The sequence below is a fragment of the Haliaeetus leucocephalus genome, unplaced genomic scaffold, assembly GCF_000737465.1.
Source record: "Haliaeetus leucocephalus isolate CR32 unplaced genomic scaffold, Haliaeetus_leucocephalus-4.0 Scaffold195, whole genome shotgun sequence".
Classification (NCBI taxonomy): Eukaryota; Metazoa; Chordata; class Aves; order Accipitriformes; family Accipitridae; genus Haliaeetus; species Haliaeetus leucocephalus.
Genome location: NW_010972631.1, coordinates 1,344,074 through 1,361,212, shown reverse-complemented (window position 1 = coordinate 1,361,212; position 17,139 = coordinate 1,344,074). Strand labels below are relative to the sequence as shown.

The window sequence follows — 17,139 nt, the reverse complement described above, 5'->3', positions numbered from 1 at the left end:
GTGCGTGCCTGCGTGCCCGCCGGCGCTCCGCCGCCCAGCAGGGAGCGCGCCGCCGCCTGTTTACGTCTCCCTCGATTAGCTACGGAGCGGGCGGGGGCGTGACCGCCGCTGTTTGTGCGCCGCCCGATTGGCCGGCAGCTCTCTCAAGGAGAACCGCCCGTCCCGTCCGTTCGCTTCGCACTGCGGGCCCGTGACTCGGAGACGGGGGCGGGCCCGCTGCTCGTGTCCGCCCGGATTGGGCGGCCCGCGGAAGCGGGCGCGGCCTCAAGTGTTTGTGTCGCTTCCGATTGGCCGGGGCGGAGCCAGAGAGGCCACCGTTTCGCCGAGATTGGCGGCGCCCGGTGAAGGGGCGTGCCGCTCGCGCCATCCTCGCACGGCGATTGGCGCGGGGGCGGAAGAGGGCGTGCCCCGCTCGGGTAACAACACCGGGGCGCAGCTGGCTGTTCCTTTCACTCCCCCGCCATGTTCTCCTAGCAGCGGATCCGATTGCGCTACCATCTCAGCCCACAAAGCCTAGGCAGACACTCGCCAGCGACCCGATCCGCTCACCCCCGCCTGGGCTCGACCCCTCTCCCCGCTACAGCTCTGGGTACCCACATCCCACCATGGTCACCACCACGGCGCCGCCGCCCTTCCTGGCTCGGATCTCGGCAGGCACCGAAGATCCCCGGCGGCTGCCCTCCGTTCTTCTCCAGCGCCTCCGGCGAGGGGACAGCAACTGTGAGAACCAGCCCAGCTGCTGCACGGCGGGCCCGGGGGGCAGCGCGCGGCCCGCGGTGAAGAGAGTCCGGCGGAAGAAGGGAAAGATCCGGCCCAGCGCCGCCGGGCTCCTGCCCAGCCGCTACCAGCAGTACCAACAGCATCGCGCCGGCCTGGGGAGAAGGACCCCGCTGGGAACGCACGGCCCGGGCGAACTTCGCGCTCACCCCGCGCCGACGGCCTCAGCCGCCCCCGGCATGGTAACGACCTCCCCCCCGGAGGACCCCCCCGCGCCCGCCCCCTCGAGACCCGCGCCCGGCAAACCCCTCAGGAAGGAGGTAAAGACGGGGCTCCCCTACTTTGCTCACTTCTTGCCCACCCCCCAATCCCCTTCTCTCCGCGGGGGGGGGCAGCTCGCCCCCTCCCTTCCCCCCTGCGTGCGTGTGGACGAGCGGGGGGAGGGAGAGTTTCCGTTACGCCCGCTCGGACGGGGCGGGGCGGGGGGAGTGGGCGTAGAAAGAGAGAAACCGCGGGCGGCGATTGGCTGCTCGGCGCCGCCAATGGGCGCCCGCCGCTGCGCCCAGCAACAGCCGGATTTAGCCTGCTGGCCGCCGGCCAGCTGCTCCTGCGCGCGCAGGCGGGACGTGCTGGGGGCGCAGCGCCCCATGGCGGCGGCGGCGGTGGCGGTGGAGCCGGTGACCCCCCCGCCGGCCGAGAGGGCTGTGCTGCCCGCCCTGCGGCTGGAGGGTGCCGGCAGCGAGCGCGTAGCTGCTCACGGAGGAGTTGAGGAAGACGTGGGATAGCTGGGAGGGGGTCGGATCGGGTCGGGTGGTTAGGCTGCGTGAGGCGGCCCCCAGCGCCTCGGTGCGGTGCTTCGGGAGCCCGGCGGAGGGGCGGTGAGGGAACGGGTGTTGAGTCCGGCGAGCGGCCGCCCCAGTGGCGGTTCTGTGCCTGTGCGCTACCGGAGGCACCTCTCGAGGAGAGGGGTCGTATGTTGACGTGGATTCTTTGTCTCTGCAGTTCTTAAAGAACAAGATGGGAAAGACTGAGAAGGCTGCCATCCCCTACAGCCAGTCCGTTCACGGTTTACATCTGTGTGAACAACCAAAGATCAACAGACAGAAGAGTAAATGTAACGTGCCACTGACAAAGATCATCTCGGCAAAAAAGATAGAGAACTTTTGGCAAGATTCTGTATCGCCAGAGGTAACTCAGAAGCAGGAGAAAAAGCCACTTAAAAACACAGAGAACTTCAGAAATGCCAAGTCCAAGAAACCTGTCACCCTAACTCAAGCGAGCCAAAAAGAAAATTACGCTGGGGCAAAATTTAGCGACCCACCATCTCCTAGCGTCCTTCCAAAGCCTCCCAGCCACTGGGTGGGCGGCACAGCTGAACCGTCTGACCAAAACAGGGAGTTGATGGCAGTCCATTTGAAAACTCTCCTAAAAGTTCAAGCATAGTTTCCGAGATCTGCTGAGTAATTAGCAAAGAAAACTCCATCCAGGAAACTTAAACATGCCTTGTTGCAACAAAAATAGCAAAAGACTGTCAAGTCTTATAATCTCATTAAAAAATCCTTGTATTATATTTTTTATGGTTGTGTAAATAGTGTACATCATGTATTATGTGTATATTCTTGTTCATACTTTGAGAGGTACATTTTAGTTTTGTTATGAAAGGATGTATTTTGCACTGCCTGAATGGTAGATGTCTTGTATATAAAATACGGACAATTTTAAGTGTGTGCTTGACACATGAAGACTTGACTTCATTTGCACAAGGTAATGAAAATTTTGGAAGGAGAGTACAGCTTTCTGATTTTAAGGTTCCAGATCAAATGTGAATGTTTTATTCATGCACTACTGACAATAGTATTACATTCTGTGTCCCAATCGGTTATAAACATGGAATTTTCATACAAATGTGAAGTTTTGCTCTCTGCTCTGGAAACAGTATCTGGAATTCCTGTTCATCTGTTTGTTTTTAAAATTAACTGGAATTTGAGTAAAGTTCCAACCCATCAATTTAAGCACTGCTAATTTCTTTAAAGAAAAAATAAAAAATTTAAAAAACTAAAAAAAAAAAGAAAAGAGCAGAGCTTTCTGCCAAAAATCCAATTGGTCACTAAAAAATTAAATAAAACAATTTGGCCTCCCCTTAATAATGTCTCTGTTTTTTCTTTTGTGTGTGTGTGTGTGTGTGAAGTATGTGAACTTATTTCATACATCAGTAGGAATATTTTGTCTTTCTCAGCCTTTAACTATCCAAATAATTAAGAGATTCCATCGCTCATTAAGACATCCTTGTGTTTCCTTTATCCTTCCATTTCTGGAAAGTTCGGATTTCAAGAAAGTTGGGCAATTACACACTCATTCATGCTGCAAGGCTCATTAACTATTTTCATAGTAAGTGGTTATTAAACTAGCTGATACTGAAAAGTAGCAGCAGCAGAAAGTTATGGGTGGGGCAAGTTAAACTTGATATTTTTCACCAGATTTGTCTCTTGCTGAGAGCTATGCTGGAAATGGTATTCTGATCCAGAATTCTTAAGGTATTGTAGATTAGTCTGATAGGCATGTTGAGGAGATAACAGATTCGCAGTTACTTTGCTAATCCAGTATTTAATTAAGATTAATAAAGTGGGGAATAATGTGAAATTTACATAAGATAGAAAAGCATTTATAAGTTTTTGGATCCACTGAAAAAAAAAAATTCTCTGGGCATTAGTGTCCTAGGAAGGATACATAGGAATTTGCACCATGTGCACTACTGCTTCTGATAGCATCACTTTGTTCTGTGTGTGGGAATTGGCAGTACTTGTTAACATAGCCTTGAACTGAGGTTGGTCAAAAACTTAAGGGAGAATTTCTTTGCTTTGTTTATAGGAATTAATTATATACATGCAAAATTTTTCATTATAATGCTACTAGGGTATTTAGCTATATATGTTCTAACGAAGAGTTAATACAAAATTTTTGGTCCACCCCAAAGACTTCCAGGTTCGCTGCCTTGCAAGATAGACCTGGATTGCTTGATTAATGGTGGTACATGCTTGAGGTAACGTATGGCTTCAGCAGCCCGGTTTGCTGCCTAATCTAAATACTCAGTAATGCAGTGTGTGCTAGCTGGCCTTCTAAAAATGAACAAAAATCCTCGTTTTTTTAATTTTTTAATAAATGGTATTAGGGCAAAGAAAAATTCTAGTGGAATCTCACTAAGGATGACTCAATTAGACTGTAAGTCCCCATTTGGTATATGCTATATTGACCTGATGCTGTGCTTTTTTTTTTTTCTTCTTCCTTTTTTCTTTTGCTTGAATGTCGTCAAGCGCAAAGGAAAATGCCTTTAGCTGTTCCCCATAGCTTTAGGCAGTGGTTAATTTTGTCATCTGAACTTGTGATTGTCTTGAATCTTGATTAACTAGCTTGACAAGAGCTAGTTTCCATCAGCTATGTAGGTTGGCATTATTTAAAAGGAGGTATCCTTTTTTTCCCTGATTGTTATCTCTGGTACCATCACCTTCCTTCCTTCCCTGCTCCCTGGAGCTGACATCACATTACGTAGTATGAATGCTAAATCTGATCCTACATAAAATTTGCCAAGGTAACATACCTCTTTGTTTCTACCCTGATTTGCTGACACATCCCTGGGGATTACAAAATTCATTAAATGTTAAGTGCCAATAGTTCTTGGGTCCTCAGCCAGTTCTTTTAAAGCTGTTGAGACTTGTGAAGTCTTGAAAATTTAAAACTTTTCATACCTAGTTGGACCATAAAGGTTTTCAGGGTAAGATGGTGTTTCATCCGGTCTTTCCAAACAGTGCAAAGAAAAACCTTAATTTAGCTTCTGGCAGAAGTGTTGCGACACTTCATGTTTCTGTCTTGTTAAGATCTTTGGGTTGAGTCCCTTCCTGGCCAATGGATTTGAAAACTAGGTGTACATGCAGTATATACTTCAGCAAGATTGCCTGAAAAATCAGGGCATTTCTTAGGACCGTATTCTGCACTTAATTTGTCATTTTCCCACTTTTTTCCTTTATCTTTCTACAGTATTTTCTTACAGGGATTTTTTGCTTTCAGCATTTCCTTCACCTTGACAGATTTCTCATCTCAGTTCCCTGAAGGCGAGGCATTGTATTACATGAACGTACTATTGTTTGAGTTTAGAGCCAGTGAATGAAAGAAAAACATTGTCATGTTTGGAGGACTTCTTTGCCATGTATTATAAAGTCCTTTGAAGTGAACAGCCTTTAAGGAAGAAAATGAACAAACTTAGTGGATGTGTTATCATCAGCTGGTCATGTGTCTGCTGTACAGGAATTAAATGAATTGCTTATTAAATCTTCAGAGTAAGGAAACTGATCATACTGCATTTTGGTTAGATAATGAAAATCTCTTAAAATCTTTAGTGCAATACTGTGCAGAACTGCAGGGGAATCAGCTGCGAGTTAACTACCAGCTTACTTTTAAACAGTTAAATGTCATGTGGTGATGGTCCTGAAAAATTAGCTCTCATGGAGTGCAGAAGTATCTCTTGTTGGGTTTTCATGCATGGCTAAGTTTCAGCCCATTAGACAGCTTCATTAACAATGGCTGGCTTGGTGCTTTACTGAAGCTAAAATGCTTCTGGGTCCTAATGCAACAGGAGCTAGAAATCCCATGTGCATTTGAACTCCCTTACACCAGTATCTCTTCAGAGAAGCTGCTAAATTTTTAAGTAGTCTGTATATGAGGCTGTAACTTTTTCCATAAATTGAATTTTATTTCAGCTGATCAATATTTTATCCAAGTAGTGTCATTTTAAGCACTTCTTGTAACTATTTTCAGAGGGTATTTTTTAAGCTTTTGCATTATAAAGCATTTGATAGCTGCCGCACTTAAGGATTTTTTTTCTGCTTTAGCCAGTTTTGAGATCAAATACAAAGCCTATAAATTATATGAAGCCTGAAGATTATAGATTGGTTTCATTGTAATTTTGGAAGTAAGTTTACCTTTATTTCTGCATAGAAAGTCTTGACACTTCATTATGCAGTTAAACACATTCCTTATTTTCTTCTACAACCGCTTGTACTCTTTGAATTTTGATTTCAGAATGCATTCTTTAATTTTTTTTTTTTCATAATATATGCCTGACTGAACTAGTTCAGGGGAATTATTTTCTGCTGTAATTTCTAAGAATGTTTTATGTTATGAATAGGTGAGTTCTTACCCTAAAGGGGCTCAGAGGTAAGCAAGTAAGAGATAACAGATTGTAAAATCTTAACATTTACTGTGAAAAACTGATGCTACCTTGTTGAACAGGAACAAGAGTGTTAAATATTTTTGATAGCAGGAAATGTTTAGTTGTTTATTAAATGGAAAAGATTCATGAAGGGAACACCCATCAATTAAGGAGAAATACATTATCCAATAAAAGGACCTAACTACTGAAGTTGAGCAACAGAATGTTATCAGCAATGTGGAGGCTGTGAACTTTTTGTTCTGCATTGAGGGTGTAGAAGAACGAGAACGGTATCAGGGCTAAGACCGGAAGGTCAAGAATGCAGCTGAATTTGAAAAAAAAACCCTCAGGAATTAATTTGCACAGCAAACATGTCCTAGCAGAGGTACCTCTTCCCCTGTGTTGAAGTCAGCATTCCTCTCTTAACTTTTTTTCCATGAGGTGATAAAATCTCATTTTTTCAACTCCCAGAAAATAGACCTTTAGATTTTACAAAGCCCTGACTGCTGGAAGCGCTGCATTGGTACTTTTGTTTAACATTAGTCTAGTGACATTACTATAAGTTACACATATTCAGGCTTGTGTGTGGCAGATGCGGTCATTTAGTCCAAGTGGTTCATAAACCCTTGTCTTAAGTTTGAGAATTACACTGGTTATGGGTACTTACGCTGTAGGTTGCCACTGGTGAGCAAACTGGTGTGATTTCTGTAGTTTATACCTGAAAGAGGAAGTATTTGGGGATCAAGGACTGTTCTTGTATTTATAGGACTTTTTGCTAAGTCTTTAGTTGTAGTTCAGTATATGGCTGTATGTATTTCAAGAAGTGGTGTAATCATCATTGCTGTTTTGCCATTCTTAAGGTCATGAAGCATAAAGTTTTGAGGACATACTATTTCTATGGAAGATGTCATTTGCTCCTTTAATGCAGCAGTGTGCTTTCATCAGGTAGGTCTATGATGAACCTTAATTTGCAAATGTCCTTGTAAGTGGTGATGGCAATGGCCATCAAAATACAATTTACTTTGGTTTTTATTCCCTGAAACAAGACCTAGAGCTACATTCAGTAAACGTCTTAGCATACAGAGTCAGGCCTTTCTCCTGTTTTTTTTCCTCACCTGAATCTTGTGTTCTTCACTGCCTGGTGACATAGCTGCACAAGAAAGAATAAGGTGTGCCCTTACTTAAAATAATATATAGCTTGAGATCTGTAATTTGCTTATATATATATAGCATGAAGCTTTTGTAAGTTGCATTCCTAGCATCAGAATATTCAGAAATTGCATGTTGTCATATTTAGAATATTGATAGGTCATTGTAGGAATTAATGGAGTAGTAAATTGATAGACCTTGTGCAAATTTTAGACACTATTTTTATGCAAGCACTAAAGAAAGTGCTGATACATTTTTGTGCCCTGTACTAGGAGTGATAAGGAAAAAATAATTGATGAGAGAGGTAGGAAAAAACTGCTGAAAATCAAGGTCAGCTAAGACATAAGAAGCAGCATAGACGTTGCCACTGAATCATGTGGGAAGGAAAGATACTGCAGGAAACAACTATCTCCCGAAGTATCTGATGTTGCTGCAAATTTAGGGAATTTTAATGACTAGATGAAATGCAATTTGCTACCAATTCTTGACTGGGACCATCTAGAGAAAGACAATACGAGCTGGCAAGTCTTGTAACTGACTTTTTCTCTGCTGGATCAGTACCTATTAATTACTAGAAATTGCACTTTGGCACAGCGTTCTTAATGGCTAACACTACTTTATGTATCACAAAATGCTGGACAAGTGCCTACCACTTTCAGGTTTCCACAGGTTTTTTGAAGTGATCGGATAAAGTATGTACATGCGTGGTAGCAGCCTTCATGTTTTACAGCTGGAAGAACAGGCACACAGAAGCGAACTAGCAGGTTGTTCACTAACCCAGGGAGAGAACCACAGTTTCTGGAGCTCCAGCCAGATTTTTCCTTTGCTAGTACACATGGCTGCTGTGTGATCTGCAAGTCTTCCTCGTCCCACTGTGTAGTATGTAAAATGCAAAGAATATAATGTTCTGCTTTGAAGTGTTCAGCATTTGTGGTCATTGATAGGGCTGATAAATCAGGCTGCATTTACATTTTGTGTTGTGTACGGTTTTATTACACAATAGCTTTAGTAATTTGCACACGAGATATGACTACTATACTTTTCTCCACCCCTGCTTTTGACCCTTTGATACAATATATAATCTATACACACCACTGTCATTTTCAGCTCATCCTCTCTGTCCTCTCCCCACAGCCAGCAGCGGGAAGGCTGACGATAAGTCAAAAGTTTCTGCTTGTCGGCTGCTGCTCTCCACTGCTCTGCAAACATGCTGCAGCCAGCAGCTGGCCAAGGGCCACGGGCGTCCACAGTATCCTCATAGGTTCTGGAGTTTACATTTGCTTTATCTTTAGGCTGTCCTTAGATCCTGGAAGACAGAAAGTGGCCCAGTCTTTCCCAAGAGAGAAGATCTTCCTACAGGAGGACAGAAGGAGAAGTTTATGAGTGACCCAGTCTCTCTCTACCACCAGCCAGTCCTTAAGACCTCGAGCCTTCCCATCACTTTCCCCGACTATCTGTTTTCTTTACTCTTCACTGCAGCTGCAAGTTTATCTTTTCTTGTATATTCCCCTAAATGCATTTCATCATTCTCAGTTTCCCTCAGTTCCCTGCAAATGTTCATACATGTAATTTTGTTCACCTGAAAAACTGAGTATGCCACATTTATGTGCTGTGTTCAGGGTACATTTCCTCCAAGATAGAATGTATTTTTTTCTAAAGGACAGCTAGATGTTTACAAGATGCAATAATTCTCTTGAGATTTCTTCTGTCAACATGGTACGAATTGACCTGGCAAGCACATAGCACAAGCTTCAATAACCATAACATACCCCACTCGATATCCTGGAGGACTAGAAACGACTCTGATAAGCCGGTCTGCACAGATACCACGGAATTCATCTGCCAAACAGAACTCAAAAAACCCAATTAGAGTTGAAGGATTGTTTCCTCAGAGGTCAGGAAGGCTGAGAGGTCTGACCTGGGCTGGTTGCTGCCAGGAGGACATGCCAGGAAGATAAAAAACCGCAGTCTGCAGCTCAGAGACTCATGAACCGAGGCTCTTTATCTAATTTGCCAGGCCAGGTCTGCTGTTCGAGAGCCTGTCACAAGTGCAGCCTGCTTGCTGCGTGCGTCCAAAACTCCTCAGCCTCCTGCTTGCAGGATGGTGCCTTTCTGCATGTTCAGTGATAGTTCAGTGGTTACCTGTACGTTTCCGACCTCATTGTGTCCTAGGTGATTTAAGGTAAGAGTTTACACCGCTCCTTTGAGAGGGTCTTACAGTTTATATTCCTTTTTTAATTCGTTACTAGGTACCAGATCGGTTCAGTACCTACAAGGTCTGCTTTCCCTCAGGTACCATGGCAGAGTTAGTAAGTGCCTTCCCCAAAGCACTGAGTCATATATTTTAGGACAAAAAGAAAAAAAGTATTATACAGGTGTCGTGGTTTAACCCCAGCCAGCAACTAAGCACCACGCAGCCGCTCACTCACTCCCCCCCATCCAGTGGGATGGGGGAGAAAATCAGGAAAAGAAGTAAAACTCCTGGGTTGAGATAAGAACGGTTTAATAGAACAGAAAAGAAGAGACTAATAATGATAATGATAACACTAATAAAATGACAACAGTAGTAATAAAAGGATTGAAATGTACAAATGATGCGCAGGGCAATTGCTCACCCCCCACCGACCGACACCCAGCCAGTCCCCAAGCGGCGATTCCCTGCCCCCCCCCTTCCCAGTTCCTAAACTAGATGGGACGTCCCATGGTACGGAATACACTGTTGGCCAGTTTGGGTCAGGTGCCCTGGCTGGGCATGAGAAGCTGAAAAATCCTTGACTCTAGTCTAAACACTACTGAGCAACAACTGAAAACATCAGTGTTATCAACATTCTTCACATACTGAACTCAAAACACAGCACTGTACCAGCTACTAGGAAGACAGTTAACTACATCCCAGCTGAAACCAGGACAACAGGCCACATATGCACCAAGCATACTGTTTATGATCTTCAACTTCTACGGATCCCAAAGCCTGGAAGGTCTGTTCACATCTGCAGGGTGATGGTCTGTACCATTTGTATCAATTTCCTTTCTTCATTTCCCAGTCTCCTTCACCAATTAATGGTAAGGGACTTCCCTTTTCAGGGAAAGTTTCCCTAAATTTACTTACCCGTATGGCAGTTTAGTTAATTACCCATCCACCTTCCTATAAAGTAGATCACAGATAAGATTCTGTTTGCTTTAATATGTATCTACATCTTCTGTCATATGTTGGTAAAATAATCTTTTAGTCCCCAAGACAGCTATCATAACCGACTTCCAAGGGGAAAGGTTCAGACCCGTTCAAGACAGACCCCACTATATATGCAGGGCAGGGGGGATGGATGCATCTAAAAGCCAGACACAGGTGAGAGAAAGGTGTCAGCCCACTTACTCTCCATACCCCGGGCCCTAAAATTGCTGCTGCCAGTGCTCCATCCCTTTGTTATATTCCTCCTGACCTGCGTCACCTATTTCTTTGGCCTTCCCCCACAGTCCCCATCCATAGTCCTCATTTATGGCACATTATAGCCCTTCCTCCCTCACTGAAATAAATCATTCTCTCGTAATGCCTTACTATTCTGCTGCTTTTCTACCACATGTCTATCTACATGCATTTGATTAATTTCAAAATTATTTCCAATGTCCTTTGAGCTCTTGTGCTGAAACTACATTTTCTCTGCATAAATGAAAACAAATATGCCAAAGGCTTTAACATGGAACCTGTAGAGTTTTCTCCCATTTTGGCAAAGGCTAGAATTTCAAATTTATAGTAATAGAAATCAAATTCAACAGCAGCCATATGAGTGCTTGCTGCATGTAAGTTAACTTCCATAAAGAGAAAATGGCAACACAGGTGACATTACTTTGTCCACACAGGTAACTGTGATCAACTAACTATCCCTGTGCAGAATTAAACTCCTATTTTCAAGACTTTTCATTTTTCACTCTTTATTTTTCAGTAATGAATTTTTATTTCTTTTATTTTTCTTTATTTTTCTGACTGCCATGCTGTTTGGGATAAATGTTGAAGCTCTGGAAAGCCATAGCCGGGTACACAAAAATGACCAAGTAGCATTGACATTTCTGCCTTCAGGAAGTGTTGGGGTGAAGGGAGGGGTCAGGTGAGAACCCCCAGTTCTGGTGACCCGCCATCTGGATCACACAGTCACCATCCTCTGTAATTCTGTGAAACGTGCTGGATTTGATGGCAATGTCAGCATATTTCAGACCATTCAGAGAAGGCAGCCTTCCAACAAAAAGGGGTTTTCCTTTTACTGCCCCAGAAGTAGCACCCTGTGAGAGGGCAGCCTCCACATCTAAATATTCCTGAAATGAAACAGAAACTTCTGTACAGGCAAGACAGCCTGGTTTTATTCCTTCCCCCTGTGGCAACACTGAAGAGTTAACCTGTGTTGCTATTGTAACTGATTACTTGCACTCTTCTGAACTGTCGCATTTTTATATCATTTTTAACACAAACATGCCCTACTTTGCAAATACTGTAGGGACACAATGTGAAGATGGGGCGGGGGGGGAGTAAAAGTAATCTTGATCCAGTCTTGATCCAAATGCCAGCTTAGTCACAATTTTCTTAGGAAGGGCTTTGCTTACTTTCATCATCACTGAGGTGGTTACGTGGGCTGAGCCCGAAGGACGGTGAAGGACAGTGCTTTCCCTCGGGGCAGACATAAGACAGTGAAGAAGGTGAAGGAGCAGAAAGCTGGTACGTGATGACTGAAGGAAGGAGCTCTTTGCTCACTTAGAAGCCTTTCTCCATATTGTCTTCCTCAGTTATAGCTGGTCCCCTGATCTCACCTTTTAAGGACCTCTAGCAAGTCTCCACCCTTCCTTAATTTCCTACTCCCAGGTCCCTTTCTTGCCAGAAATGCAAGGAATGTGTTTTACACACCCACTAGTAACCGGAGCACACTCGGTAACTTTTTGGTTCACTTCCAGGGAGTGTTGACATAGGCAAAGAAATGGTGAGGAACAAAAAGAATTAAAAGAGAAAAAGTTAAAAGCCTACGCTACTACTAATATAAAAGATGAAATGCACTATGTGCGTGTGCGGTACAGAAGGCAGCTGGTATATTTGCTTTAACAGATGGAGTTACTGTGGCAGGTGTCTTTAAAGAGTACGCATACAGCTTTAAGCAGGCACCTGCACATAGCTGAAAAGTAAAGGTCGGAGTAAGTGAGTAGTAGGGGATGTCCAGAGCCAAGGCCTCGTAGGGAATAGGCCGAGTTCCCTCTAGTGGCTTGCTCTGGCATTTCACAGGGGGGGGCCGACAGGTTCCCTTTGGGGAGCAGCACCCATCACTCCTCATTGCAGCCTTGCCCAGAACCCATGCCTGTATTAGTTAGCTGAAGGGTATAATCACTGAGTAATTCCTGGTGAGGGCCTAATTGCAAGTTAATTTTAAGTGAGTTACATAAACAGATTAAATCAATCCTTCCCTGTATTTATTTTTCATTAGTTCACATGCAGACGCAACCACCCTTAAAAATTCCCCATCTGCTTTACTCTGCTGCTTCATTGAATTGATGTCCACTGCTAATACCTGCTGTTGCTAATACCTGCATTAGGCAGAGGCGTTGTGAGATCCCAGTGAGTCAAAATAATCTATGGGATGTCGTCAGGCAGTTTTGGGGAAAGGCTCTGCAGACGGAAAACACAGCCAGCAGCAGCTGAATCTGTATTCATGGCTCAGTGTAAAACATTTGTTTTAAGTGAACATCAGGCAGTAATTTATTAGGTCAAAATATTGTTGAATTATTGTTGTACTGTTGCATTAGAACACTGAAAAGATAGAGGACGAGAGAACAGAAGAAAACTTAAAAAGTTAATGTTTTTGTTTTTCTTCAGCTCGTGTTTTACCAAAAAGGCAGCTGGAAGATTAAGACAAAATGGATTAGGCAGGAAACCTCAATTTCTAAAAGAAAACATCCGGTGTGCTTTTGGCAGATAGTGTATTTCGTAAAACACAAACTTACGACATATTAATTACTGTGTCCCTGGGGTTTTAAAAATATAGAAGAACATATTTCCTGCTGTGAACTCATGAACTTTGGAGGAAGTTGCAATAACTAGGAGTAAAACTGTACGTTGTTGTTCTTTGTCCTGTGTTTTTATCATAGGATACACAGTGTAGAATATGCCATAAATGGAGGGCCTAAAAGTTAGACATCAATGTCTAACCTCAGCCTCAACTTAACAGTCAGCAAACAGAAAGGGGCACATTCAGTTCTGGCAACTATTTTTAAAGGTTTGGAGGACACTTTAAATAATTCTGTTTCTCAGAATGTCACTAGTTTGTTTAGGCTGGTACCTGTCATTTTCAGTACTAACCTAGTCACAGCATAGAGGAGATAGGTATCAGGTCATCTACCTCCAAAGAAATCTCCTCTAAGCTCTTAGAGAATGGTATAAAATCTGATGCTTTTTCATCTCTCCTTCAAACTCTTCTTTTTTTCAATATTTGCAATAAATTTGATTATTTATGGTATTCATAAATATAAATAAATTGCAATACTTTTCAGGCCTGGTGGATTTCAGCTTCAGTGATATTTTGCAACAGTACATTCCATAGACTAGATGCCCATTAAGCGACAAATTCATTTTAAAAAAGATTAGCTGCTACATGAATATACAGGTAACCTATATGGCATAAAGAAAGCCATGACTTGATTGGCAAAAATATTTAAGAAAAAAGAATGAGTCCTTTCAAAGTCCCTTTTTTATTAAAACCATCCTAACTGCTGAAATCAAGTTACTTTTAACATGCCATCTTACTCTATATGAAGTTAGAACTAATCAAATTGTATTCTTGGACTGTGCCCATACTGTATCATCAACACCATCTTGATCAATACATTTCAGTTAAAAGCCATTCATTATCACACCTGAAAATCCTCCTTTACGTAGAACAAAACAAAAATAATAGCTTATCAAAATGTCCTTAATAATTTTAACTGAAGAAGAGTCCCATATGCCTCATTTTCTCCAAAAATAATTATGCAGTTGATCAAAACCAAGGTGAGGTTAAGTATAAAATCTGCCACTGGGACAAATTCTTTCCCAGTGTATAGATGTTTGCCTTCTAACACAACATACTTTCAAAATACAGTTATAATATAATGAAGACATTATTCAGCAATATGTAAAAGTCATGTGCTCAGACGCATGCGACGTTTCATTACAGAAAAACTTGACTTTATATGCATAAATACACTTTTTAGTTAATTTTGACTTTTTAAATAGAGTTTCTACACAAGGTGCCAGATGGATACCATGTCTGGTTTACCTGTGCATCACCTTTCACTGTGCTTAACACAAGCTTTTTAACAATATCCTGTGAAACTAGCCTGACTGTTCATCTAACCTGGATGAGGTAATTGAAGTTCAGAGCACGGATCACATTTCAGACTTACTCAGCCTGGCCTTTTGCGAGCTAGCTATTTTTTGGACTTGGCAAAGCTTTTGACAGGTTTTGTAAGACTTGACAGTTTAGCCTCAGCTCTGTTCTGGAGGCCCTTGTGACATCGCTTCAATGTCATAGGCACCTAAACATCATCTAGGTACAGAACATCAGAACCTGAAGTCCTCCTTGTACTCTGCTTCCTCACATGAACAGTCATTCTCATTTAATGGAGCTCTTGTAGCATCACTGTGTCAGGCCAAATTTTCTCTTGACAGTGGAAAGATTTAAGTGTAAGCCCAAATTTAGAGTTCTGAGAAGAGGACATCCCCTTCAAATGAAATACCAAGTCTAAGTGAGATTCTTCACTGTATTCATTTCAAGACAGCGAATGGGTTATCATAAGGTTACTAAGTCTCAAACACCTTTATCATCTATGATGTTCTATACTTCTGAGAAATTTAACCATTTGAAATAGGTGTCAGTCATCTTCAAATGCCAGTCAATAACCAGTTTCATGACAGACACTGAGAGCTGGAGCATAAGAGAGAATTTGGATGTTGTAATGTTTCCTTACATTGTGCTTTAGTTTGAATGTCCATGTGTTTCTCTGGGGAGATTGGGACGGAGGTCTCAGCATTGAAGGATAAAATCTTAATTTTGTTCCTGAACTGGAGGACCTTTGTTCTGAGCTTGACCCTGATTTTTCCATAGACTTTGACCTTTCCCTTAGTGACTCTGACTGTGACTTTGTCCTTGATCACTCTCTTGATCTACAGACAGCATCTTGGAAGTGATCTGGAGTGGAACTGAGACTGGCTCTGAGAGTGTTGTCTGTACTCTCACAGGGGAAACAGGCACAGTATTATTACAGCACTTCTTCAGTAAAACTGCAGTGTTTTTAATTGCAGAAATTACATCTTAGGCATGCAGCCTTAGACTATCTTGTCAATTCTGTGAAGAGTGTTCATATTTATTGCTTTCCATTTTGAAATCTATTGAAGTTTTTAAGTAGCTTGGTCTCATATCTATGTACCACACCACCATTTTTCCTATTTGACAATAGTTTCTTTGCATTCAAATTTCTGCAGTCTGACAACTCTGGATTTGTGCTACAAAATTAGTCACATGAAGAATAAAAAATATTACTGTGAGTCAAGTGATATCATCAGCAGAATAAATATAAGAAAACTTTTAAGAGACTGTATTACCCCCACCATGTCCTCAGAATAAATTAGCTGCTGACATATTTTTGTGAATCTAGGCCTTTGTTCAAAGTAATTTCATAAGACCTTTTTTACATCCTGCATGCAAACTGAATATTCTGTACGAGCACAGAATCTGCAGGAGATAAAAGCAAAAGAGATATGTAACAAATGAAAATTTAAGGCCACCTTAGCCATGAAGCTAAATAAAGCTTCATTAATGATTTAATCCCTTATAATACGGAATGACATAAAATGCCTCTCACCCTGGGACCTTGACTGCATGTCCAGACAGTTCTCCTGCCCTGGCCACTTAAGTGAGTGTGGGTCTCCTGTCCAGACAGCAGGGCTTCTTCAGTACCCAGGAGAGGGCACACGAAGTGCTGGGAGAGGCATTGCCAAGAGAAAGCAAGTGCAAAAATTGCATACCACATGCAATCCATTTCAGAAAATGTCACCGTAAGGTCTAAGGCCTAACTCTATGGACACTTTCACACATCCTTATTTTTTCTATTAGTGAGTGGACTTACTGATGTGACAATTCATAACAAAATTAAGCACATGCTGAACCTGTCTTCATGCTCAGGGCCTCACCAAAGATCCACGTTTGCACGTTAACCATGAAGTTACTAATAATTTCTCCTTATGGAGAGATTCTCTCTCTACACCTTCATCATCTTCATTCCCCCCACCTATAGTTTGCACCCCCCCAAAGGGCACTAAGGAGACAAACCTGACAGATGATGGTCACTCCACGGACTAGGGCAAGACCTGCCCTGTGAGAAGGGTGTGTTGTTCCTCCACCATCACCTCAACGCGGTACCCACTCACGCAAAGGACTGACGGTCTTTCAAGGCAGGAGGAAAGATGTCGTGTGCTGCAGGCCATCTATTTCTGAACTCTTCACGGTCTCTAACCCTCCCCAGCCAAGGAGGTGATGTCAGTGCTGCTACTGTGGGTGGGCAGTGAGGATTTGTGTCTGCTTAATAGGAAAGCAGAAAGAGATGTCATGGCTGTCGTAGGAAATGAGATGTATATTTTGAGGATATCTATGAGTTACTCAAGGAAATAATCTTTTCTTCTCCTTCCAGGCAGGCATGTGGTTTCAAGATGGGATATCTGAGATGTTTCTCACGTAAGCTGAATACCAATGCCATGGGGAGAGCTGCAGATATATTTGCTGATCTCCATCCGCACTGTTTATGCAGTGTTTGGACGTTTGGAAAGTGCCTTGGGCACTCCAGAAAAATCATTTTGCTAAGGCTCGCCATATTAAAGTCTAATGCAAACAGTAGTTCCCAATATCTGACCATAAGGTAACTCAGGCTGGAAGGGACCTCAGGATTCCTCACGTCCATCCTCCTGCTCACAGCAGGGTCAGCTACTGGGCCAGACCAGGTTACTCAGGGCCAATTCTGACCATCTGAAATGGAGCCTGGCAGGGGGTTGGACAACTGGGTGCCTT

General features: G+C 43.0%; 1 protein-coding gene across 1 annotated transcript; it reads left to right on the top strand.

The window, feature by feature from the left end:
* The first annotated feature begins 386 nt into the window (after positions 1-386).
* On the top strand, positions 387-2,857 carry PNRC1 (proline-rich nuclear receptor coactivator 1). Its single transcript, XM_010565701.1, has 2 exons — positions 387-1,037; positions 1,720-2,857. Exons 1-2 carry the CDS (start codon positions 606-608, stop codon positions 2,158-2,160), a joined length of 873 nt encoding a protein of 290 aa, XP_010564003.1. The 5' UTR covers positions 387-605; the 3' UTR covers positions 2,161-2,857.
* Positions 2,858-17,139: the final 14,282 nt, after the last annotated feature.